This window comes from Zootoca vivipara, chromosome 17, assembly GCF_963506605.1.
Source record: "Zootoca vivipara chromosome 17, rZooViv1.1, whole genome shotgun sequence".
Lineage (NCBI taxonomy): Eukaryota > Metazoa > Chordata > Lepidosauria > Squamata > Lacertidae > Zootoca > Zootoca vivipara.
Genome location: NC_083292.1, coordinates 15129681 through 15155734, shown reverse-complemented (window position 1 = coordinate 15155734; position 26054 = coordinate 15129681). Strand labels below are relative to the sequence as shown.

At 49.4% G+C, this 26054-nt stretch overlaps 2 protein-coding genes across 7 annotated transcripts in view; both read right to left on the bottom strand.

Moving 5' to 3' along the window:
* Nucleotides 1–1660: 1660 nt before the first annotated feature.
* On the bottom strand, nucleotides 1661–24600 carry LOC118076479 (T-box-containing protein TBX6L-like). Its single transcript, XM_060269813.1, has 11 exons — nucleotides 24581–24600; nucleotides 24397–24460; nucleotides 24151–24247; nucleotides 11448–11580; nucleotides 9325–9427; nucleotides 8125–8289; nucleotides 6887–7033; nucleotides 6172–6242; nucleotides 5760–5845; nucleotides 3867–4089; nucleotides 1661–3213 (listed from the first exon to the last, which is right to left on the bottom strand). The coding sequence occupies exons 1-11, from the start codon at nucleotides 24598–24600 to the stop codon at nucleotides 2784–2786; spliced, it is 1539 nt and encodes a 512-aa protein (XP_060125796.1). The 3' UTR covers nucleotides 1661–2783.
* Nucleotides 24528–26054, bottom strand: part of CABIN1 (calcineurin binding protein 1) — a 57893-nt gene continuing 56366 nt past the window's right edge. For all 6 annotated transcript variants that reach the window (XM_035099259.2, XM_035099257.2, XM_035099264.2 and 3 more), the window contains exon 37: nucleotides 24528–25531. In XM_035099259.2, the coding sequence (XP_034955150.2) occupies nucleotides 25388–25531 (144 nt within the window). In that variant the 3' untranslated portion in view covers nucleotides 24528–25387. The remainder of the gene's footprint in view (nucleotides 25532–26054) is intronic.

Below are 26054 nucleotides of genomic sequence, written 5' to 3'. Positions count from 1 at the left end.
ACGTGTTGTCTCTTGAGGATTTTGGACTTCTGAGGAGCCTCATGTTCAACTCAGTATTAAAGTGCCTTAATTTGGGATGAAAGTTGCTGGGGGGGGGGTGCCATTTCAGCTTTACGGTCTGCAGAGAAGCTGTTCAGTTCACTGAATCTTAAAACCCTGTAGTGACTGTTGATGGTCTGAAGAAGCACGATTTTACTGCCAAACATACTGTGAATTAGGCTAGCCTTGATACTCCCAGAAAGCATTTTCTCACCTTAGGTGCTAAGACCCTCCGTGATGGACAGCAGCACAGCTGTTCTAGAGAATAGCCAGGCAGGTGCCCCTCTTGATCTGTCTTGAGTTACAGTGGAGTAGTACTACTGAGCTTTGTGTTTAGGAATATTTAAGCTGCAATAAATGTCAGTCTGCCATAATAAGATAATCCTACTACATAGAGGCCCTCACTCTCCCAAGCTGTCCTTAAATGGCAGCTTATAGATATAGACTGTGTGCAACTTCTGCCTTGAAAAGCTGCAGAAGCAGCACGTCTGTGTGTGTGCGTGTGCATGATGGGATGCTTTTTATTTACCCTGCTCTCAGTAGGCAGCAAGGAGTCTGATGTTGGAGTCAAGGAGCTTTTGCTTCCTTGACGCTGTCTTCAGAGTCTTTGCTGCCTGGTAAACTAATGTTAGGATTGCAAATAAGAATCTCTGCACATGAGTGTCTGTTAACCAGGACCACAAACAAGACTAGCTGGTGGCTTCCGAGGCAGGTGAGAGCTTTTAAGTCCAGCTGAAGCCAAAGAGTGGCTTCTGTCATGGCTAACAAGCGCAGCCCAAGTGTAGCACACTAAGTTGATTTTGATGGTAAAACTTGCATCAAAATTGGTTATTTGCTATTTTATTATGATAAAAAGATTTTCATACTAAAAAAACAACCCAACAACCATGTTTAATGTGTCTGTAAACGTCGCCAGTTTTTCCTCTTGGCTTCTGGCTGGGCTGTGTCTTGGAGAAGCTGCTGTCCCTTCCTGGGGCTAGTTTCCGATTAATCGCAAGACCTCATCAATCTATGCATTACGATGTAAGGTGCCAAAAAGCTTTCAGTGCAATCCTTGGCATGTTTACTCAGAAATTAAGTCCCATTTATCTCAGTAAGACTTGCTCCCTCAGTGAGTGTGCATGGGGTTGGGTTTCAAATTGGTAATTGGTTGTAATGTCTGCTGTCAAAACCATCTTGGGAAGGTTTTCCCTTATCCTGCTGTACAGATGAATCGATCCCTGATCGAGGGGGGAGCTGGCAAAAGTGCCGATAGAAATCATGATTGTTTACAAATCAGGCAGGAATGCATCAAAGGGAATCTCCTGTTTGGTTGGGCCTCTTGGGGGCCCCCTGACCATTATTTTTTGTGAAGGGACAGAAAGCGTTCGCTGTGCCATTTCATGTGCCTGCAATAACTTTTTGTATTGTATAATGAACATTCTGGAACTGGGTTGGCTGTCCTGTGTGTGTGGTGATTTACTCTGATGTCTCCAGCAGAACGCGACACTTGACTGCTCGCTTCCCTTGTGGGACCAGTAGAAGCGTTCTGGGGAGCTGTAAATGTTCCTCTTGACCTAGTTTGGGTTGTTATAAATGCAAACATATCCAGACCCATTTTTTGCAGAGGGGGAAAAAAAGGTGGCCTTGTACTTAAAAGACAGTCTTCACTGTGCAAACATTTTTACATAATTGAAGTATCATTTGAATTTCAGGCAATAATGTGTTATGCTTTAAGCCTTATTGTGGGGATCATCATAGCTTGTTTTTATTTTATTTTGTGCTACAGAATTAACAGTATTAAATATATTCTTAGAACACACAGCGTCTTTTGTTAAAATTAATGCCTTTTTTTGTTTTCTCAGTTTACTTCACTGGAGGTCCCACACCCAGCCATTGCCCAGTTTGCGTACTCTCAATAAAACATGCATCCAACTTGCAGCAATAGTTGTTATCTATGCCTTGAATGTTCACCGTCATGCTGGCTGCCAGCGACAGGCTTTTCTGTGACAGCAGAAGATACTCTGTGCAAGAGGATCTCATTCCCTTCTCCACAGTGCTCTTGTGGCTGCAAGAGAGTGGGTCTCTTACCCTGCATGTCACTGGTTCCTAGCATTTAGAAAAGAACAATGCTCTCTGAATATCCTTAAAGGAACATTTCCTTTATAACTCCTGGAATTGAGAAGCTTGCGGTTTCTTCTGAGAAGTGGTAGGGAGTATGCAGATCTCTAGCAGTGATCCACGCCCTAACAGAGTTGTCCCAGCCTAGGATTTGTTGGGACAAGACACAAGAGAGAAAGGGGGCAGCGCTGTTATTCTTTTACCTGCAGCAAATGGATTACAGGCCTTTCAGCTGATTAATACTTTTCCATAGGGCCTCCTTTCTCTTGCTGGAGATTTGTGCCTTTGTAGGTAGCTCTGTGTTTCCTTCTTGTCAGGTGGAAAAAGAGAAAAAAAAGATGTGCCCAGAGCACTTTCTTCGTGTGTGTGTGAATGTGAATGGGCTTCAAAAACCAATGAAACATTCTGTCATTTTATTAAAGGCGACTGGGGTGGCAGGAGTGGAGAGGGTATGTCTTGGCAACTGTCCCAATTTCCAAGCCAGCATCTTGGCACATGCTCCAAACCAGCTTTCCAGGGTTTAGAATGGCTGCTCTTTGGTGGAGAAACGCAAAGTGGGGGAGGGGTAAGAAGCCTTCCTTTGTGCAAAGTATAAGGCAGATCTCACAAAGTCTCCCCTACCCTCAAGTCTTCCTCCTAGCCCTCTACCAGCAGGCATAGGGGAACAAGGAATATTGGCTCCAGTCTGCCATTGCGCCTGGGGGGTGGCCTGAGGGCCCCTGCGTACTGTAGTCTGTAGGAAACCCAGAGTAACTCATAGGGCGGTAGGGTGTCGGTGAAGGAACCACCCACTGGCTGAAGCTTTGGTCAGGGTTGTAGGGGCTGTACATGGGCCTCCGGGATCCTGCTTTCCCTGCAGGGTCAACAGCCATGGCCACCATCCCAGAGTAGTCCTGTGGAGGGAGAGTAGCAGGAAGTGGGGGGAGACTGGTGGCGAAGCCGCCGTCTGCTAGTTTAGGGTCTTGCTCAGGAACTGGGGCAAAGTCCAGCTGCGGGGGTCTGGCTCGGAATTCACTGAGAGATACTCTGTCGCGGAGGGCCCCCGAAAAGGAGCCTTCGCCAGCCTCGTGAAACCTAAAAGAGAAGCCAAGAAGATGTAAACAAGGCAGAGCCCACCTCAAGAAGCAGGACCTTTCAGGGGTCCTGCTGGGTAAAAAAGACTAGCAGCCTCCACAGGTGGGCATCTTCTGAGTAAGCGTAAAAATGCGACATGGGGCTTTGATCCCTTGTCACGCCACCCAAGAAAACCTTAACTCCACAAGGGCAGCACCCCATTCGTCCATCTAACCACCCACTGCATTGTCGGCCGCCGTTCCACATGGAAACCAGCCAATTAATCAGCCATTAAAAGCTTTTGAATTTGGAATTGCTTGCTCATTCTTTCACTGCTAATGGAAATGAACACCAGCGGAGGGGGATCTCGTGAGAAAGTGTTTGCCTCTTGCCCCCGCTGTGTTTTTGTATTTATTAAAAAAATATATCTCTACTGCCTTTTGGCTCTCACCGCCCCAGCAAGGTAGCTTACAAATTCCATTCTTACGATAAATACTGGTAAAAAGGTTTCAGGTGTGTTTGGAGTGCAGAGAAGAAAATCAAAGCTGCTCAGTGGAATGGTATAAAGAGCACTTGCCTGAGCTTCTGGGACCCAGTAAGAGCCACCCCTTGGAGCAGAGATAATCCTGATGGGCCATTATGGCAGGAGTGTCTACTCCCCAGCCCGCTCTTACCTGTATGCTTGTAAGGAGGAAGAGGGCGGCGGGGAAGGTGTTGGGACTTGCTCTTCTTGAGTGGTCCTTGCACTCTCCCCCACTCCTTGAGGCAGAGCCTCTGCAGGGGCAGAAGAGGAAGGGTGGCTGTTTTGCTCCGAGACCCAGATGGGGTAGCTGCTGTTGGCAACTGGAATGGCATAGCTCTCCTCCTTCACCTCCATGTTTTCATGCCTCATAAGATCTGACGCACAGGGGAGAGAAAATCAACAGTCAAGAGCTTCTTCTACCAGGTCCATCTCCCAGCAGAGAAGCCTGCAAGCCACCTCATCTACCTGGTCTGGTGCCTACACCTGAACACAGCACCTGTGTGGAGGCTGCTTGAAGAGTCATAGGCCCACCTGAGGCGGCCTCGGAGCTGCCTAAGGACGGGTAGGTGGTGCTTGCTGGCATGATAAACCAGAAGCCAGGGAAGGTGCCCATCATGTCATTACCAGGGGGATGAATTTTTTATGGCAAACCCCACATCTCCCCTCCCTCCCGGCTTTGCTTGCATAGAGCTGTTGAGGCAGAAACATGCAGCTCACCCATTTGCTCAGCTGCATCTGCAAATATTCCGGGCATGTGTGTCTTGGGCCATTAAGTACTTGGCAACTGCATGACAGGGGGGTGACTGAAACTCAAACTCTGGCATGGAGTTGAGAGATTCAAGTCTTTGCTGTGTGGCCTAATCCAGATGTTGTAGGGTGTGTGTGTGCTCACCTGCCGTTTGCTGTGGGGGCGAAGTTCCCCTTTGCTCCACTGGGAGCTTTTCCCCCCAGTGCCAGTTCAAGGACCCCAGTCTGGATTGGAATGACTGCAGGGGGCAAAGAATTGAAGCCCCCCCCCAACCCCCATCTAGATCGGGTCCCCAGACTTTTTTTTTTAAAAAAAGCCAGTCACACCAAAATGGCTAATGGGATGCTTGAGGGCCAAACAAGACGACTTGTGCTGATTGGGTGTCAGCTCTTCCTAATTTAACACACTCAGAAGGAATTCTACAAAATAAGAGGGATAAATAAATACTGGCATAACTTATACAAGCTGTGTATTATGTTTTTTTAAGGGTGGGGAAGAGCAGAGCATGGATGGGTCTGCCACTGAATTATTTCTACCTGTAGCTACTAGAAAGAATGCAGAACCAGTCCTGTTAAGTCACTAGTGGTTCCTTTTCTGCCCGTACTCTGGCTGGGCCCCCACTTTGCCTCTCCTTTCCACCGCCACCCATTGCTCCATCTCCAGCCTCCAGCACACCTGTAGCATGCTTTGGAAATGGGGAGCCAGATATAGAATGGATGCCAGCACAATGCAGGGGATTCTGAGCAGCCTTTTGGTTCCCCCATCTGCATGATCAGCTGTACAGTGGTACTTTGGTTCTCAAACTTATTCCGTTCCAGGAGTCCGTTCGACTCCCAAAACTTTTCGAAAACCAAGGCACGGCTTCCGATTGCCTGCAGAAGATTCCTGCACTCAAGCGGAAGCCACGTCAAGATGTTCGGCTTCTGAAAAACTTTAGCAAACCGCAACACTTACTTCCAGGTTTGTGGCGTTCGGGGGCCAATTTGTTCGGGAGTCAGGCCATTCAAGTACCAAGATACCACTGTATTTTTCCCCCAAATGCAAATACATTTGCTGTTGAAATAAATTGTCTGTAGTAGCAAATGCAGGCCGGTGTATGAACCGGCTCACACTTCTGCTGAGATCACATTTGAGGAAGGAAAACATCGCATCCTTACACCTCACTGTGGCCCATAAAAACCTGCCAAGCTCTTGGTGAAGTCAGCCAATTGCTGGGTGCCCTGGGTTTTTTTTGGGGGGGGGGGTCAAGGCAGGTGATGCACCTACCCAATACCTGGCAGGGTTGTTGCTTGTTACCTGGTTCCTCCACGCCAAGTGTGGGTCTTTCCATCAATGTCCTCTTCTGACCTTTGGCTGAACTGTTTTTCTGAACTTTTCCCTCTCTGTGGAAAGAGCGGTCAATGGTAGGCATTTTGCAGCTCTCTGGATTGGACCTTCCAAACCCCTGCTAGATGAGGAGCAGGATAGGGCCCTGGGCTTGCCACAGATGCCTTAATATGGCATAAGATCTTCCTCTTTCTCATGCAGGGACAGTCACAACTGTGCCTTTTAAAGGGCAGGTCCCGAAAGTTGGCATTTCAACAGGTCTCCCATTGTGAGACAGAACCCCCCACCCCATAAAACCCCATCCACACATGCAGGATACGACCCACCAGGCCATTCTCCACTGGTGACGGCTGTTGTCACCTGGAAGGCACCCTTGACCCACCTGCGGCTGTTCTTCCCGTGTTCTCGGAAGCCTTTAGCAAATGGATTGTTGTAGATCTTGAGTTTTGTGATCTGGAAAAAGAGACAAGAGACTAGCGTTAGCACCAAACATCCATCTCTGTTATTGCCCCGCCCCGCCCCGCCCCGCCCCACGTTTGGGATCTTGCCTTTCCAACTTGGTTGAGGACCAGAGAGCTGCCTCTTCTTCTCCCCAACCTTTGCAGAGAAATTTCAGGAAAGTCCCAGGATACATGCAGAACCCAACCCTTAGTTGGCCCCCCTTTGCAGGCCAGAGTGCCGCCTCTTTCCTACCTGTGTGGGGTGCCTGTCCTTCACCAGCTTGGCTCAGAGAGTGTCTGAGCCACAGGTTTTGCCGCTGGACCCCTGGAAGGGGCCACCTGCAGCAACGCATGAGCAAGAAGATCCTGCCGGTAGCTGTCACAGTGTTTACGGCCACTAGGCCCTGGGTCTATGGAGATTTTAAGGCAGCTGCTCTGTGCAAAATGTGTTGCAGGGACATGAGCTGCCAGGAAGGGCTGCGTGAGACCGGGGCTGGCTGGTGTCCTGCGGAACATGCTCCAGACTCAATACTCCCCTCCGTTTTGAATATAGGCCTCCTATATTTGGGGAGCCCTGCTGTGTCCGCGAGCAGCAACAGCCACAGCCTTTGTAGCAGAGGCTCAGGGAGAGGGCCCAGTCGACCCTTTGCTGCCCACCTTCTCGTTCTGGTATGCCGTGACGGAGGTGAAGACAGTCTCTGGGAAGCTGAAGGTTTGGAAGGCACCCCAGTGGGTGCTGAAGAGGTGGTCCGCCTGCATGACGTGGAAGCGAGGCTTATAGCGATGCATGGAGTGGAGAATGACCTGGAGGGAGACACAGAGGAAGGGATTCCGTCAGGAAGCCTCCTTCGGTGGGACCTACTGTCAGGAACGAAGGAGGGAGCACCTCAGCCAGTGTTTGAAGCTGAACGCCAAGGGGTGCTTGCCCCCGTGCAATTGTGGGGGGAGGCCTTGCCCAGAGAGAGAGAACGAAAGAGCGCCTTTGTGCAGGGGGAGCCAGGACGCTTTGCTTAAGCAAAATCAAATCCTTCTCCAGACTGATTTTGGGTGCCATTAAAGACTCAGCTGTACAGCGACAAATAAAATATTTTTAATGTGTTGTAAAGTGCAATATACAAATGCGACACTAGATAGCGACAGTGAGCTATGCCAAATTCAATGTATTTTTTTAATAAAAAAATTAAGGTATTTTCACAGCGGTTTTTTATATGTCTGTAGATTCCACCTAAGAGGGGCAGACATGCACTGCTTTTCAAATGCAATTTTTATTAAATGTTCTGTTTTACAATTTAAAGTACTCATTTTTACATCCTTAAGATATCAACAACTTCCCTTCTCTTTCCATGGTTCATTTTACATATCATAAATCCCTGCATATTTTACAGAAACGATACCATTCAGTATTCCATTCTATTACACCCATCAAAACTTATTTACACTGTTGAATCTATCTTAATGCTGCCAGCGTTTTCAGCTGTATGTACACAGTTACTTCCCATACATTCAATAAACGTTTTCCTATCTTTTCTAAACGTATGTTCCTCTTGCTCTCTTACGCTACATGTTAAATCTGCAAGTTGTGCATATTCTGTCAACTTAAGTTGCCCTTCTTCTTTAGTTGGGACCTCGCTCATTTTCCATTTTTGGGCTGACAAAACACGGGCCACAGTAGTGGCATATATAAAGAACCTTTTTGGACACCTGGAAATTTCAGTCTGAATTATCCCTGGACATGCCCTACTCTCTTGCAGCCCCAATGAGGGCCATGCAAGAGGGCACTGCAGTGGATTGGGCCCTGCTTTCACCTGCCGCAGGCCTTCTCTCCCCCCTTTAATTTTGCCTAATGTCTCACTGCACAAACTCCCTCCCTTCTCCCCAGCCCTCACTTGACGTACGTGGCCATGCTGGTCCAGAGTGTTGTTGGTCAGCTTGAGCTTCTGAAAGGAGATGGGCTCTTTCATCCAGTGGCTGCCCAAGGCAGGGGAGTCCGGGTGGACGTAGGTCCGGCAGGGGGGCTGTGGCTCCGCCTTCCCAGCAACTTCCCACTGGTCCTTGTTCCACTGGGGGATGAGGAAGAGAAAAGATGAACAGACTCCCCAAGCATTTCCCACCACATTCACTTCCCAGGTCACTGCTTGAACTGTGGGATCACTCCTGAAGCGACCCCACAATCATAAACTTGGGGGTGGGGGTGGGGGTCCGCTGGCCATGGAGGACCCCCCTCCCATGGAGGGAGAAGAGAAGTTGGGCTGAATAATAATAATATTTTTTTATTTGTACCCCGCCCATCTGGCTGGGTTTCCCCAGCCACTCTGGGAGGCTTCCAACAAAGATTTAAAATACATTAAAATGTCACACATTAAAAACTTCCTTGACATGCCTTCAGATGTCTTCTAAATGTTAGTTATTTATCTCTTTGACATCTGATGGGAGGGCGTTCCACAGGGTGGGTGCCACTACCGAGAAGGCCCTCTGCCTGGTTCCCAATGATAATAATCACCCCAGTGCTGCAGATGCTGCTGCTTCAACCTTTCCGGGCCTGAGCCCTCAGGTGTCCCCCCAAGTGCCCGAAGATAGAACCATAGAATTGTAGAGTTTGAAGGGACCCCGTTGGGTCATCTAGTCCAACCCCCTGCAATGCAGGAATCTCAGCTAAAGCATCCATGACAGATGGCCATCCAACCTGGGCTTAAAAACCAGAAAGTTCTTTAAAATTCAGAAAGTTTTTTAGCCAGAATCTCCTTTCCAGTAATTTGAAGCCAGATGGAGGTTTCCTTCTCACAACGTATTTTGTTGACATGTTTCATTTTGACTGCTGCTTCCCCTACCCCAATAGACGTGCCTAAAATGCTCCACAAAACACGGCCTTCGTCAACCTGGAGACCTCCAGATATTTTGGACTACAGCTCCCACCAACCCTTGCTTGCCTGCACAGCTGCCCAAAAGAACTGGGGGACGCTTAGGCCGGCAAAGGAGGAATGCACACCAGAGCACTTTTATCAGAAGGAATCTGTCCGATAGCTGGACCCTTAATCTGTTAAATCAGTTAGAAGGAGCCTGGATCACACCTAGACACCGGGGGGGAAAGCCTTTACCTTGTACCTGAAGCTGTCCATCGGCACAAAGTCCACCAGCATAAGATACTTTGCATAGGGGATCAAGCCCGTAACTTTGATCTTGCACTGGGGAAACATCCGCCTGTGGAGAGGAGGAAAGATGGCCTGTTTATGCAGGTCTCTCCAGGATGAAGCTTTTCAGGGGGGTGGGGAGAAAGACAGTGAACTTCCTCTGTGCCCTCAGGCTAATCTCAGCTTTGACCAGACAAAAACTTGGCTTCCAAGCTGGGCTGATGGCTGCAGGGGAAATAAGGTCCCAGTTTCTTTTAGATCAGGCTTGTCCAACAGGTAGATCGTTACTGGTAGATCACTGGACGTCTGTGGTAGATCACCAGTAGATCAGTGGCTCCCCCCAAAGAAGCTAAGAAACTTTGTCTCCCCTAAGAAAAGCTCAACATCTTTGCCCTGCACCCCTAAAATGACCTGAATCACCAAAAACAGGGCTTTCCTTCCTAAAAAAAAACCTCAGCGTCACTTTCCTCTTCCCTAAAGAAGCTCAACAACTTTGACCTGAACCCCCCCAGAAGGGGGATCACTGCCAGTTTTTAACTCTGTAAGTAGATCACAGTCTCTTGGAAGTTGGCCACCACTGTTTCAGATCAAGGATCATTATTTTAAAAGTGCTGGGAAGCTAAGGAGGACCTGAAAGAGGGATATGGGAGGGGAGGACCTCTCCTGTCCTGTCCTGAAGCCCAGGAACCCCTGCAGGAGCTCCTCCTAAAATCTCCTTAGACTCAAGGGGGGGGGCCTTGTTGAGCATATCTCTAGGATATGCTCTATAATGTTTGAATTGCCTTCTTGCCCTTGACTTTGGATTTGAAGCAGAACAGATTTATTCAATGGAATGGCACAAGTGTTGCATGAAGGATGGCTATGCTGGTGGGTCTCCTCTAGAGTAAGCCCCTGCCCTCAACTACCAGGATCAAGCTGCAGCCGGGGAGGGTTTCCTCTTACCCCTGGCAAGGAAGAAAGGGGGCCCAGAGCCCAGCAGGACCAAACAAGAGGCCCAGATCTGTGGACAGTGGGGAGGGCTGTTCCCAAGAAAGGAGCCCTCCCTGGGGAAAGGGTGTTGAACGAACTGCACCCTTAGGGCACAGCTGTCAAGTTCTCCATTTTTTTAAAAGGGAAATTCCCTTATGCTGAATAGGCTTCCCCGTGAGAAAAGGGAAAACTTGACAGCTATGCCTTTGGGGTTTGTGGCACTGGAGTTTCACAGGATCTGACCTACAGTCAGTGTGTCTGCCTACTCAGCTAAGCATAAATAGGCATCTGTTCCATCTTGCCAAAATAATTTTGAGAATAATGAACTGAAACGGAGGCTGGGATTCTGAAATCAGGAACCAGATAAGCTGTTTTGATTGATTGATTGATTCATAGAATCATAGAGTTGCAAGAGACCACAAGGGCCATCCAGTCCAACCCCCTGCCAAGCAATAATCAATCAATCAAGATTGATTGATTGATAATTACATTCATATTCCGCCCTATACCTGCAGGTCTCGGGGCGGTTGACAAGACAAAATCACCATATTAAATATATGAAATACATAATAAAAACAAAAACAACCCAATAATTCCCCCCGCTCCCCAACACATTTTTAAAGGGCGTTGGGTGTCAATCAGCCAAAGGCCTGGTTAAAGAGGAATGTTTTCATTTGAGCAAATAAAATTCATTTTATTTGAGTTGTCTGGAGTTTCAGGCAACCAACATCCTTGGAATTGCTGCGATGGTGCTCGGCATGTAAAGGGTGCCTGCCATCTCTCCACTGAGCTGCTACTTTCATCCAAATTCATAAGGAAATGGCAAGATGAAGAAACTTCTAGGAAACCAGGGAAGGACAATGCACTTTGAAGTCTGCCTTCCATAGCCTGGTGACCTCCAGGTGTTTTGGGCAATTCCTATCAGCTCCAGCTGTATGATCCTGAGGCTGGAGGGAGCTGTAGCCCCCAAACACCTGGAGGCTGGGAAAGTGGGGATTAAAGGAGGATTTGCCTTAAGTGAAACTGTGAAGGTGTGATCACCTGAGGAGGTGGCTGCCATGACTTTCTAAGCCTCAAAGAAACAGAGATTCAACAGGGGCACAGAGCAGGGTTCAGCTCACCGTCCAGATTTGGTGATGATCATCTCTGTTCCCACTTGGTGGAACTTCATCCAGAGGTCCACATCCTCGAGAGTGACCGCAATGGAGCTGTGAGGAGACGAGGCTTCCAAAGATTCGGGAAGAGTTTTGGCATCTTGGATGGAAAGAAAAGACAGAATCGGGACTTTGAGGGGGGGGGGGGAGGAACCACGAAGAAATTTAGGACGGCTTCAGCTGCCGTGGACCAGTCCGTAAAAATGTCGGCCACCGTAAATGTGTTAAACAGCTTAGGGTGCTGGAAGACTCATGGCTGCTTGGAATCACCGTAGACTTTGAGAAAAGCTTCCAACATTATCAAAGTAGGGGAACCCCCCCCAGCACCCCCAAATGCTGTGCCTACCAGCGGAAGGAAGTCTTCCTCCAAGCTCTGCATGCCCCCTGAAGGTTGACTCTGATGCCCTTCCAGCTTTTAAAGCAGGGGACAGCAAACTTTTTCAGCAGGGGGCCAGTCCACTGTCCCTCAGACCTTGTAGGGGGCCGGACTATATTTTGGGGAAAAATCTGAACGAATTCCTATGCCCCACAAATAAACCAGAGATGCATTTTAAATAAAAGCACACATTCTACTCATGTAAAAACACCAGGCAGGCCCCACAAATAACCCAGAGATGCATTTTAAATAAAAGGACACATTCTTCTCATGTAAAAACACCAGGCAGGCCCCACAAATAACCCGGAGATGCATTTTAAATAAAAGAGCACATTCTACTCATGTAAAAACCACCAGGCAGGCCCCACAAATAACCCAGAGATGCATTTTAAATAAAAGGACACATTCTACTCATGTAAAAACATGCTGATTCCCGGACTGTCCGCAGGCCGGATTTAGAAGGTGATTGGGCCGCATCCGGCCCCCGGGCCTTAGTTTCGGAACCCCTGTTTTAAAGCTTAAAGGTAAAGGGGCCCCTGACCATCAGGTCCAGTCGTGTCCGACTCTGAGGTTGGGGCGCTCATCTCACTCTATAGGCTGAGGGAGCCGGCGTTTGTCCACAGAGAGCTTCCGGGTCATGTGGCCAGCATGACAAAGCTGCTTCTGGCGAACCAGAGCAGCGCACGGAAACGCCGTTTACCTTCCCGCCGGAGCAGTCCCTATTTATCTACTTGCACTTTGATGTGCTTTCGAACTGCTAGGTGGGCAGGAGCTGGGACCGAGCAACAGGAGCTCACCCCGTTGCAGGGATTCGAACTGCCAACCTTCTGATCAGCAAGCCCTAGACTCTGTGGTTTAACCCACAGCACCACCTGGGTCCCTGTTTTTAAAGCTTAGTGGATATTTTTTACTTAAACTGCTAAACTCCCCTGTGGCTGGTACCCAGAGCGGGCCATGGGCATTGCCAGCAAGAACAACTAACACATTTCTTTACGGTTTTCATATAATCATAGAGTTCGGAGGGACCCTGAGGATCATCTAGTAGTCAAATCCATTTCAATGCAGGAATATGCAGCTGTCCCATATCGGGATCATAGCTGCCAAGTTTTCCCTTTTCTCGCGAGGAAGCCTATTCAGCATAAGGGAAAATCCCTTTAAAAAAAGGGATAACTTGGCAGCTATGATCGGGATTGAACCTGCAACCTTGGTGTTATCCAGCACCACAATCTAACCAATTGAGGTATACAAGCTGTTCAAAGGAAAAATTGGGTGCGGGGGGGAGGAATAGTAAACCACCTGTCCCCAAAACAGTCTTTTGAAAAAGGGTGGTTTTTTTGTTGTTTGGGGAGCATGGGGGATAGGTAGAAAACTTCTCATCATAATTTACAACTGGCTCTGGTTTCTGGGGGCTGATGGGAGCTGGAGCCCAAGAACAAAGCCCTGTATGTATGTATGTATGTATGTATGTATGTATGTATGTACGTACGTACAGTGGTACCTCTACTTACTAATAACTCTACTTACAAATGTTTCTACTTACAAATGGAGCTCCGTCTGCCATCTTGGATGTGGTTTAGATAGGATTTTTTCTACTTACGAATTTTTAGATAGGGTTGCTTCGACTGACGAATTTTTTCTCCCAATGCATTCCGATGGGATTCGACTTACAATTTTTTTCGACTTACGAATGTGCATTTGGAACGCATTAAATTCGTAAGTAGAGGTACCACTGTATGTACGTCAAGAACCAGTAGAGAAGGGAGGGAGGGAGGAAACAGAGCACATAAAAACAGTATAATACATTAAGTACAGTATTAAATGTAGAATTGAAACCAATGGAAAACATGTTTTTTTATTAAAAAAAACAGTGGGAAATATAAAATAATTACATTAAAATGATGTTAAAAAGAACCAAAGAAATTTTAGATACCGGTAGATATGGGGGTGGGGATTTGAGATAGATAGCAATCCTGAAGCCACCAGCTGAACTAAGTAGGGGAAATCATTTTAAGATCAACAATAACATTTTAAGGATCGGGATTCTGTGCTTATTTAGCTTCCCTGTCAACCAGAGAGGGGGTGCGGAAGTGCTTAGTTTGTCTCAGTGAACCTCTTAATGACAAATAGCAAAACTAACTTCCAAATCTCAGGCAACCCAAAAGGCAAAACAAACCCTGCAGTTCCCCACCAGCCTCCTGCTTTGATTCAGCATTAATGCACTCCTGCAGATGTGACACCCACTTTGCTGTGGACTGTTAACATCTCCTTGCCAGACTAGGCTCCATCTCCTCCAGCAGGGACTTGAAAGAAGCCAAGAAACAGAAAACGGGGATGGCTCTGGGCTAGGAGCAGGAGTGGGGGGTTCCCTGCAAGCAAGCTGGCAGGGCGGGTGCAGGATAAGTTCTGCTGGTACAGCAAAAGCAGTAGCAGAGAGGGGAATCGTGAGGCAGAGTCCAGGGCTCCAAAAAGAGAGACTTCTGTGCAAGGCAACTGCGACACATTCTGCGGGAAATTAAGATAACGGGGTTGTTTCTCTTCAAATACCTGGGGCATTTAAGAGGCTGGTGCCCTGGCATTTGCTCAACCTTACTGAGTGGTTGCACCAGTTTTTTGTTAGTTCTTTTTGCAAAAGATGTGGGCGATTGCTCCTGGCAGAAAAAAAGTTTCAGAGTTTGACAGAAGGTTATTTGGGCTGGCATGAAGCACTGCCCATTGATCAACAAGAAGCAAGTTCTGAAACACTTTCTCGATCTAGAGGAGCAGCTGATTTCATCAAATTGTCGCAACGAAAACGCTTAAATTTTGAGGAATTGTTCAGGTGTAGGAGGTGTGTGTGTCTTTTTTGCTTGGCGCATATGCCAATCTCTCGTCAATTTGTGGCTAGATTGTAGCTCAATGTGGTGTAAAATGAAAGAATTGTGGAATAAATCACAGAAAGCATGATATATTAGTTGTTGATAAAATATAGATTTTAAAATGGGAGGAAAATCCCCAAAGGTTTCAGCTGAACCTCCTATAAGTCCCTGCTTCTGCCTCCCTCCCAATCCCCCATTAAAAGGCATCTGCCACCCCGATAGACAAGCAAAGCACTCCAGGGACCTGGGTTTGTCCCCTCTCTCTCTCCCTCTCTCTCTCTCTCTCTCCCTCTCTCCCCCCCCCCTCTCTCTCACACACACACAATTTCCCCAGGTTGAACCACAAAGAAGCAAACAAACAGCCCCCAACCAACAGATTCCCCCCCAAACAAGCAAAGCCTTCAGCCCAAATGGCAGGGCAGCCTGACCATTTGGGGTCACCAGGGACAATGTCCTTTATCCCTAGCATATGTCTCCTTACATCGGCAGAGCATTTGCTCTGGAGCATAATAAAAACAAAAACAAAATTTATTATTTATATGCCACTTGTCTGACTGGGTGGCTCTGAACAAAAAATAGTAAAAACACAACACGTCACACACTAAAAACTTCCCTGAACTTCAGCATAGTCATAGAGTTACACCATGAAGCATTTCACCAATGACAGCCTGCTGGTGGAACAGATTTGGTTACCACTGAAGGTCCCAGGAGAAGTTTCCGACCCTCTGCTAAGCAAACCAGCAGAGGAGGAGTGGGGTTTGGAGCAAGCCCATCTGAGCTCCAGAAGAGAAATAAAAGTTCAGGAGGCCTTTCTGACCCACAAAGAGGCAGAATGAAGTCTGTTTGTTGGATGGAGGTGCAGAAGAAGAGATGTCGTTTAGACTGGGGTGGGGTATAATAATAATAATAATAATAATAATAATAATAATAATAATAATAATAATACATGCCGCCCATCTGACTGGGTTTCCCCAGCCACTCTGGGCAGCTTCCAACAAATTAAAACAGAATACGACATCAAACATGAAGAACTTCCCTGAACAGGGCTGCCTTCAGAAAGTCAGATGGTTGATATTTCCTTGAAATCATGTTTTCCTCAATGCAGTCCTGCCCCACAGCCTGTGTGGGGAGCATGGAGACAGCAGGCTGCCCACGCTTCTCGAGATAATAAACACACTCGGGTCCCAATCCAGGAGAGGCAATCAATACAAGAGCGCAGCCTGGCTCTCTTGGGGCTTTGGTCTGTGCCTACTGTCCAGAAAGACAGCACGACTAACCTAGCAAGCCAGGAGGGCACAGCTTCCCCCCCCCGGGGGGGGGTTAAGAAATCCAGGAAGGGTCAGCACCTACCTGGTCCAGCCTGCATCTTCCCAGGTGCTGGAAGGAGCCAGAGAGATGTGTGAGGATAGTCGCAGGAGTCCAGATCCAAACACACAACAGAGAGGCCAAAGGAGGAAAGACTCAACTCAGCTTCTAGCCAAGGTGAGTTCCCGGCTTATGAAGGTTTAACAAGTGGGGAGGAGCCAGCCCTGTCTCTCTCTCCCCCCCCCCCCAACAACCTTTGATGTCCAGCAGGAACAAAGAGAGGAAATATCTGCTGCTACCCTGCAATGGCTGGAGAGTGGAGAGGGTAGAAGCCCAGTGAATTAACATGGCTTTGAGATACAGGAAACCCCACCAGGAGAAGGAATAGCCCCCTTCCTGGACTGTTAATGCCCACTTAGACCAGCCAAGCAGCAGGAAGTGCCAGGGGGCCAGGCACACCAAGGGACCCCTCTTCCTTACACTAGAGGCAAATGGGTCCCCTCTTGGCGCACTGACTGCCCCCAGCTAAAGCAGAGCTTCACCCTGAGAGTGGCTGGCTGGCCCAGGGCTTCCCGTCTCGCTGAAGCCCAGCGGCCAAGCGGGGTCAGAAGCCAGAAGTTCCCCTCCCTTCTTCTCATGCGTCCTCACCCACTTCTGTTTTCCATAGCGCAAACAGTTCTCGTTGACATTGCTGAGCCAAGCTCCTCCCCAGAACTGGCTGCATTGCCAAGTACCAGTTCATAGAATGGTAGAATCCAGCCCCCTACAACGCAGGTCTCTTGCCCCCCACAACCATCCATGCTTGGGCTCCAAACACCAATCTTCTGGTTAACCGCCAGGCGCACTGGCGCACTGGCTGCACATCATTGTGGACCCGTCCCAATAGCCCCTTGTGCCACAACCACAGCCCGGCACTATTCTTGGGAATGCTGCCTTTTCATCTGGTCGCCCCCCGCCCCCGGCCGCTGCCAAACTAGTTTTGATCCAAATGGAGAAAAATAACAACTAGCTGCGTTTTTAAGACAGCAATGTGCCCACAGCCCAAGTATGCTGCTCCAAGGCAGAATCCTACCCGCCCGCCCCCACTCCCCCGTTTGTTCCGGGTCTTGCAGAAGACAAATCTAAACAGGGGGTACTGTTATTATGATTGATTTGGTATGATCCTGCCTGTTACGCTTTTTATCAGGTTTCGATTACTGATGCTCTGTAAAATGTGTTCTAAATGTGGTACACTGCCCTGGGAGCAGAATATAAATCAAATTAATAAATAACAACTGGGAGGCAAGGAAGGAGGAGGGTGGAGGTGGGGTAGGGGTCCTATCCAGAATCTGGAAGGGGTGGGGGGGGTGGGCTGCTCAAGGGGACTCCTATTCTTGCAAAACAAGAGGAAGACTTATTTTTCTCCACCTCAAACCCCCCCCCCCACTCCTTCCTGGTTAGTTAGCAGCATGGAAGGAAGATGCAAAATGCTTCACAGCCACTTGACATCCCCAGGAGAGGAAAATGCAAAGGCAAGTGCTCTTTCAAAGGGCTCCACAGGCAGTTGCAGCGCCTCCTTTCATTGCTGTCCAGGCCATCCTCTGACTAGAGATCCGAGGCATGTTTACTTGTAAGTAAGCCTAACAGAAACCAGCAGGTTTGTACGCAACCAGGTTTGTACGCAGGTTTTGCCAAGATTAATCACCCCTGTTAATCACGGCTATTCTTCTCCATTGGTCTCCTCTGCGTAGAACACTGGGGAGAACTTACTCACAAGTCAATGTGCCCAGGATCCCTGCGCTCTTTAACTGCATGCCTTTCATTTAGCTCAAACTTGGGTTTCCCCCCTGTTGTTAGGCTACAACTCCCATCATCTCTGGCTGGCAGGACCCGGGGGGGTCAGGGGTGATGGGGACTGTAGTCCAAAAACAGCTGTAGGCCCAGGGTAAGTTTGGGAAACCCTGATTTAGCTTCTGCTTCTGGGCTGGGGGCAGTGGGAGAGAGAGAGAAATAAAGCGGAGCAAAATGCAGCTGGGCTCAGCACCCACTTCTTGATACACTAAAGAAGTGTATCACTAAAGAAGCTTCTCAGAGGTTTTGGCGTTAAGCCTTAGGACCAAGAGGAAGGTCAAGTCTGCTTTGCCACCTTCACTGCCCCCTTCCCAGTGCGAAGGGACGCATCAGCCAGAACCCCCCAGCCCCCCCGGAAAGCTGCAGGGCTAGATGGTTATATCTCTCTTTTCTGTCTGTTTTCCTTTTCCTCTTTGAGCAGCTCCAGCTCCCTTGACCACTCTGGGGAGGGAGCCATGGCAGGCACACCAGCCCCCCCCCCTACTCCAGCCCCCACACAGCATGGGCTGTGGCCAAATCCTCACATTCCACACACACACACCACTTCCTCCACAGAACAAACTCGGCTTTCCTTCTCGTCCCCACCACTCCTTTTGGGTTTTGGCAAGTGCCATGGGCCCAGGCCGCACCCCCAACTTTGCAGCCAAGGGGTAGGGGGGATTCGAACCTGGATCTCAGCAGGCAAAGTCCATCATCCAGCTGAGGTGGCCCCTTTGCCCACAGTGAACCACTGCTTTCATGAGCTGCAGAGGGTCCCGTTCAGGAGCACCAAGAGAAACTCCAGGACACATGCCACCCCCACTCACCCCGGGAATGCCCAGCCCTACACAAGAGCTGCACAGTGGCCTAAATGGGGTGGGGGTTAAGAAAATATATATCTGAGAGTCCTTAAAGTTCTGAGTGGGGAAGGCAGGACCCACAGAAGCCATTCCATTAGTGGCAACTAAAGATGGAGGGGGGGGGGAGAGAGAGAGAGAAAGGGACAGCAATTTTACTTTCACACCAAAGAGTTTATTGGCATCTCTCAAAGAGCATCTGAATAGCTCTCGAGGGAGGAGAGGAAAGTGTTGATAGCTTGGGGGGGGGGGGAGATTGAGGGGGCAGGAGGGGCCTCCAGGCGGGGTCCCATGGGGGCCAGAGCTGAAGGATGGTCTGGGAGGAGAGGCTAGGGGGGGGGCAGACGAAGCCTTCTGGACATTTGCTTCCTTCCCCAGTGGATGCAGAGGCAGCAAACAGGCCCTGCTACAGGCAGGCAGAGGGGCAGGATCAGGGCCAGCTCCCCAAACCCACCTTGAGAAGCGGAGGCTGGGTTAGACTTTGGCCTGATCCTGAAGGCTCCAGTCCGCAAGGTGGCTGCTTCAGGACCACCTTATGAGCCACAGGCAGGCACAGTTTGGCAGGGGGAAACCACATGTGGCTGCTGGATCAGGCCACCGAGGCCAGGATCATGTTTTCAGAGGGACCAGCCGGGTGCTGATCTATGGAAGGCGTCAAGCTCAGGTCAAAATGGACCAGCTTTAATTGCCAACTCAACCTGCGGCCACCTTGAGCGCCAAATCCCCCACTATGGGAAAAGGTGTTACCCCAAAAATGTGCCCCCCTCCGGTGCAAAATTGGCAATGTAGGCTGGCTCACACCACAACATCCTTCTCAGTTTCAGATGAAGGCAGCACTCAAGCCACCCCCAGAGGAAGTGGGGTGATCCCTCATCTTCTGCGTGACAACCACCCAGGCCAAGTCTCTAGCGCATGTCCCTTGCCTCGGCCCAGACTCTGCCAGGAGCAGAGGGGAGGTGGAAAAGCAGGCCAAAATGAGGGAAGGGAAACCCCTGACCTTAGCCCTTGGGCCTGCCACCGCTGTGAACTTCTGACCAGAATGGCAGGGCTTGAGAACTAGGCCATGCTGTGGTGGTGAGGAGTTCCGCTGGTGCAGCAATGTCTTCACCGATGGGGTGGCACTTCTAGTGCCTACGATCAACTCCAGGGCTGCCCGCTGAGTCAAGTTTTGGCCACATCAGAGCCAATTCCTGACCAAGAGCCCAAGAGAACCTCCTGGGAATGGCAGCAAACACAGTGAGGACAGGGGCTGCCCCCAATGCTCTCCATCAACTGTTCTTGGTGTGCAATTATGCTAGGAGAGGGAGTCATCGCCCCCAAGGTCCCCTTCCCCCTTAAAAAATCCCCGTCTCCCCTTAGCACCTGTTTGCTGTTATCTGCTGACTTCTCTCTCAGCTGCCAGGGTTTCCCATCCTCGCCTTTGGTCAGCCAAGGAAGGAAGTGGATCTGGGAAAGACAGGCGGGTGGAAAAGAACTCATTTTGTTTTAAAATGAAGGATCAGGCCTTTCTGTGGATCTGAGCCAGATTGAGCCTCCATGTAGAGTGGTACTCTATCTGACACTGCTGGGCCCAAAGATGTGATGCCATGGAATGACCTCGGGAAATTGCTTGGCACTTGGGGAGGGGAACATTTGGGTCCTCCCTGTCATTGTGGCCAGCAATTTTGTTGTTGCCATGGACGTGGACGTCGGTCTTTGGGGAGAAAACCACTCACGAACATCCAATTAAAGCACAAATGGGCTTGTTGCCTTTGAATTTATTATCCCATTAAGTAGTGGAAATGCAAAGAGGTGGTGGCAGAAACACGGACCATTTTACTCTCTTCTCTTTCCTTAGTTTTACAATCACTTTCGGCTTCTTCCTTTAAAACACACACAAGCCATTAAGTGTGCAGCTGAGGGCCTCTCACACTACACAACTCTGCCCCCAGCAGCTTTGATGCTCTTTTGGGGCAAAAGGGGAGATGAAGCAGCAGTCAGGGCTGAGCACCTGCTAACCACACCCATATACATATTTTGGGGTGGGGGGGTGGGGGAGCAGATTTGCATCTCACCTGAAGGCAGGGAAAGAATTAAACTGGCTAGGAGGTGCTGCCTCTGGCCCATTTGTAATGTTTCAGGATTTCTTTTTGGAGATCCTTTTTTTTTAAAGCAGCCTAAGAAGACTCCTGCAGCAGCTGGATCCGGCCAGAGTGGGGGCTCATCTAGTCCAGTATCCTGTTCTCACAGTGGCCACCCAGGTGCCCCAAATGGACTCCTCCCAAGCAGCCCAGAGAAGATCCAGTTTGAGCTTCGTGGTTCTTGCTCCCAAGCTCTACGACATCTCTGCCAGATGGTCACAACCAGAGATGACCATCCACTTGGACCACTTCCAATGTCCGAGCAATGGAGCAGGGTGTGGGTGTGTCAGATTTCAGTCTGTCAAGATCCCCCTTGTTTTCCCAAGAACCCCCAATATATTGCCAGCCAAAGCCCGGTGCAAAATACACAAGCTTACGCCTAAATAATTATGCTCTCCATCCCTTCTCACAAAACATTTTTTTCCTGTTTTCCAGAAAACGGAACAAGAAAATAGAAGACGTTCAGGGAACAACAATTACGGTCAACAAAAAGATACACAGCGATAAGAGGGAAGAGGTTCTTCTGTCCTCTTAAATTGTGCCATTTGGTATCTATCCCCAAACATCTCTCCCTAAATGCCAGTGGGCGGTAGCAGGGGCAATCTGCCATCTGCAACACTGACACATGCCAGGAATAAAAAAAATTCCTTCAGTAGCACCTTAAAGACCAACTAAGTTTTTATTTTGGTATGAGCTTTCGTGTGCATGCACACTTCGTCATTCTGTCTTTCATATAGAAGTCACATCTGTCTTAATTACCAGAAACAGCTCTCAGGGGTCTGGTCAGTTTTTCTAATATGGCTTAAGTGTGGCCCCATTGATTAACTGGAGTCTCATCCTTTGCCCACGATATTTTGGCAATTATTAGAGATAAGCAGCTTCAAGTAAGAAGCTTGCAAGTTGCTCGTTAAGAAAGTTAGCTGACCGGTTTTATTTCTACATTTATATCCCGCTTTCCCCCACAATGAGATCAAGGCGGCATACATGGTCTGGAATTTCCTCTCCTTTTTACCCTTACCTACAATCCTGCAAGGTAGGCAGGGCTGAGAGGCAGTGGCTGGCCCAGGAGAAAAGGTGGGGAGTTACTACAAGTGGGGTGCGTAAAAGGGGAGACCGAGAGAAGGACCACTACCCCTTTTCCACTTACAGCCATTTCCTGCCAGAATTTGACTTCCCAACTTGGGCTTTTATTAAACGCTAGCAACTAAATCAAGCAGCAGGTACTAGGAGGAGAACAGCTTTTAATTTGTTCAATACTTATTGACGCAGCAGAGGCTGATGGCCTGGCTTCCCTTTAATGGGAGTTTTCTTAAGAGGTGCTTGTAAAGAGATCCCTCCCCTCACTGCCTAATTGAGACCTTTCAGACTCCAGCCTCTTAATTGCCCATATAAATCCTTGGGAGCAAGCAGAGGGAGCCTTTATCTAAGAAGTGGAAGAATTAAAACAAGTCACCTTTAATCTCCCCTACAATAGCAGGAAAACACAAGATGCTTTCTTAATGCTGGCCATCCATCCCTATAATCTCATAATCTGCATGAAACTAATACATGGAACACGCCCACCCCCCAAAAAAAATTGCTTTGAAAATCAGGACCGTGTGTTGCAAAACAAAAAAAGGCCCTACAGCAGCCTCAGATGACACAATCGGATTCTAGATGGACAAGCAAGACAGTGACCTCAGAGGGTTGAGCGAATGCCCTGATGGTTCAGGTATGTGCAGTGGAGAGCAAGCCGATCGTGCGCCTGGAGTGGCACCCAGGGGCGGGGCCAGCAGCCTGCGGGGTTTGGGTCAGCCGGGGCAGGACCCTCCGAGGAGTCTGCCTGCCTCCTCCCATTTAGCCACCCTACAGCTGAGTGCGAGGCAGCAGGCGGACCGTTTGAGCAGTGCAGAGCCTGTGCGCGCCAAAGCCACCGTGTCTCTCCCAGGAGCGATGTGTGGCTCAGGCGTGCTGCAGGCCCCGCAGTGAGTGCCGCCCAGCATTTTGTCACCCCCTCCAGAGGTGACACCTGGGGCGATCTGCCTCCACCGCACCCCCCTTGCTCCGCCGCTGGGTATGTGGCCTGAGATCCAGGGACAATGGAGGGTTGCTTGCATGATCTTGCATGTGGAAGCCCACTCCACAAATGTGTGTCCTGAAATAGAGTGCTGCATGGCCAGGTAGAAGTTCAGCAGGTTCAGCTTTCTCAAGTCACTTCCTGTACATACAGCTACCATAGTGCAGAGGTCAGCAACCTAAGGCCCATGGGCCAGAAGCGGCCCGCAGAGGTCGTTTGACCGGCCCATGAGCCACCCCTGAATTGAGCTACAAGTGCGGCGCTTCCGCAGCGCCAAAAATCATGTCTGCGCATGCGCAGGTGCCGAGAATCACAGGCACATGCACTCCGGCCTACAGAGAGATCTCCGCGGGACCGATCTGGCCCAGGCAAGATAAACCTTCCTGACCCCTGAGCTAGTGATCTTACTCGGTGATTAGGAATTAACACAAAGGCTGGTGCAGGAGGTGATTCAGAGCACTTGGCTTTTCAGAAGCTGGAAATTGATACTGGGCTTACACATCCTGTGCTCACTTGTAACTCAGGCTTTAATGCTACCTGCAGTGAACATAGTGAGATTTTCTTCTGAGTAAACATGCACAGGATTGGACTACCAGCCTCCAAGGCAACTGTTCTCTCCCCTCTGCCATCAAGCAGCCTTGGGCTAAATGGAACCTGGGATCAGTTCAATGAGATTTAGGATTGCAAATCATAAAACTTCATTCCTATGGCCAGCACCTTGCAAGGCTTCTATTCAGCTGAAGGCTAATATTGTGAATGTTCAGCCAAACAGAGAACCAATGAAGTTCACTGCTTGCCCCCCAAGACAAAGGGGAGCTGACCCTACACCCTAAGGGAAGGAGCTGCCATGACCAATGGACCTCCACTCATTTGTCCCTGAGGCCACACACAGTCTTTAAAAGTGAAGCTGCCTCAATGACCCCTTCCCCCCTCCGAAAATGTACCAGTTCCCTGACCCTGCTGCTACTGGTGGGGAATCAGGCCAGCTGGGTCCCTCTTACTCTGCATCCACCGCACTCCCAACACTTGTTTGCGTAGTCGCTTACATATGGTGTCAGCTACAAGCCACCTCTATCCTCTCCACTTTCTTGAGAATTAATGCACCTGGGTGCATCTTCCCTAAAACCAGCATCTATCCGATTTGAAAACGGAAGAAGACACCCAATGACCCCGCTCCGCCCACTGGGTAAGGACAGCAGGCAACTTGGAGACACATCCAGCCATCCGGATGCGGACAACGATGTGCCAATGGAATTGGAAATGGTGGAGGGGGGAGGTAGAGAAACACCAACCTGCTGTGTGTACAGAACCAAAGAATCTTCCTAGTTGGGAAGCAAACAGCCCTGACAGGAGAGGAGGAAAGGAGGCTGTTCTTGCGCCCCAAGTCTGCTACTTGGCTCAAGTGGCTGGATGAAAAGTGTTCCAGCCCCAGTAGAGCCTGAGGTGACCCAGCCCACTTCAGCATGCTCAGGGAGGAAGGGGAAGAGGCCTTCTCTACTCCACCGTCCCTTGCATCAGCTGTAACTCAGCTCTCTCACTGGTTGCCCTGAGGCGGGGGCCACTCTCCCCTGAAATTCAGATTTCTTTGCCTCTTCTAGAGACCTGGGAGGAGGGAGAGGAAAGTGGATGAAAGGGTGAAAGAGCATTCCAGGCACAGCAGAGAAGAGGCTTGGGAGAAACGTGCTCTCGTTTTATTAAGAAAAAATGTATGTTTATTATTACAAAGCTTTGCACTGCACCATTTATTTAACCCTTGTCTTCTCCAACCTCCCCCACCCGCCCAAGAAATTGAAACCCCACCTGGCAAGCTCTGTGACACATGCTGTGGGCACAACACGCCCCACTATTGAAGTGCAGGGTTTGTATTCCTTATATTACAACATTAACATTCAGTAGAAAAAAATGCCGGGCTTCCTTTATGTTCCCCATATAAATGTGAGCAACCCCTCCACATATATTTATATATATATATATATACTTAAAAAACAAACATATACCCTTTGTGTCGTTCTGTAAAAAGCAGACATTACCAAAATGGTACTGAAATCCGTTTCCTGATAAGACCAAAGGTGCCCTGTGACCACTCGGCTTACGCCACTTGTCCAACGGTCCCCGAAGAGGCAGAGTCCTAGTGAGGTTGCCAGCTGTCTCTCCCGCCTGGTCCTTTTAAGACAACACCGAGATAAAATAAGCCACGGTTTTGCTTAAAGTAACGAAGGAGGCAAGACCATCGCAGTGGCCGGTCCAGTCTCTCCTGCTTAGCCAGCCAGCCAAATGCTGCTGCTGCTGCTGCCTCCTGTAAAAGCCGTCCATTTAAAGAAAGGGAAATGAGTGAGGAGGTGCCGAGGGATTTAAGTGCAGATTTGGCTTGGGGGTGACAGTGGTGAGCTTTCCGGCTGCCAGGTAAGTTACAGCCAACAGCAGAGGCAGCAGCACTGAAGGTGGTAACAGCTGGTGGCTGTGATGCTGGAAAGAGAAGCCGATGGGAGGGGAGGGGAAGGGAGGGCGGAGACCCCCGCCCAGCACCCCTCAGACATCCATGTAGTCATCCTCTTCATCAGAGTCGCTCTCCAGCGAAGACTCTTGGCTTGAGGTTTCTACAATCTCCAGCGCTGGCTGGCAAAGGGTCTCTTTCTTCACATTCGCCGCAGACTGGGCTGAAAGGATAGCAGACTGGCCCAGACAAAGGGAAGAGGTTTTTTTTTTATAAAAAAAATAATTCTGAAGATCTACTACCCACCAAAGCATTTCCCTCCACTCCACCTGAGCTTGCTTTAATCATCTTGAAAACCTGCAGTGCTTCCAATACAAGTGATATACAAGTGATGGAAGACTACGGAGGAAATTTCTTAACCAGGTGTGGTAGTTAGCCTAGATTAACATGGCAACACTCCGGGCCAAAGGAGGGAGGGAGGGGAGTTTTTCTGCCCCCACCCAGTCCTTCCACCAAGGCTGTTTGCAAAAGGGTATCACAGGTGCCACCCCCTTCAAACTCTGCCTGCCTGTTCAGCCAGACAGTTTGTTCCTTATTCCCGCTGTGACCAAACAGAGGATGGACCTTGCTTTGACTGGGGAACAGAAAGAGCCCCCCCCCTCCAATGTTAGGAAGTCAGGACTCAGCAAGCCTGGATGAGGCCCTCCTTGAGGTGTTGGAATTGCTAAAGTCCTGCTTCCTCTGGGGCAGCTGGCTGGCCTC

Coding starts and splice junctions, on each gene's coding strand:
- LOC118076479 (XM_060269813.1), bottom strand. CDS start 24,600: ATGGTGCAGTGCAAAGCTTT. Junction 24,248..24,396: donor CCCCCGCCTCAGGGCAACCA/GTGAGAGAGCTG, acceptor TGAGCCAAGTAG/CAGACTTGGGGCGCAAGAAC. Junction 4,090..5,759: donor ACTTGGCGTGGAGGAACCAG/GTAACAAGCAAC, acceptor CCTGTGCGTCAG/ATCTTATGAGGCATGAAAAC.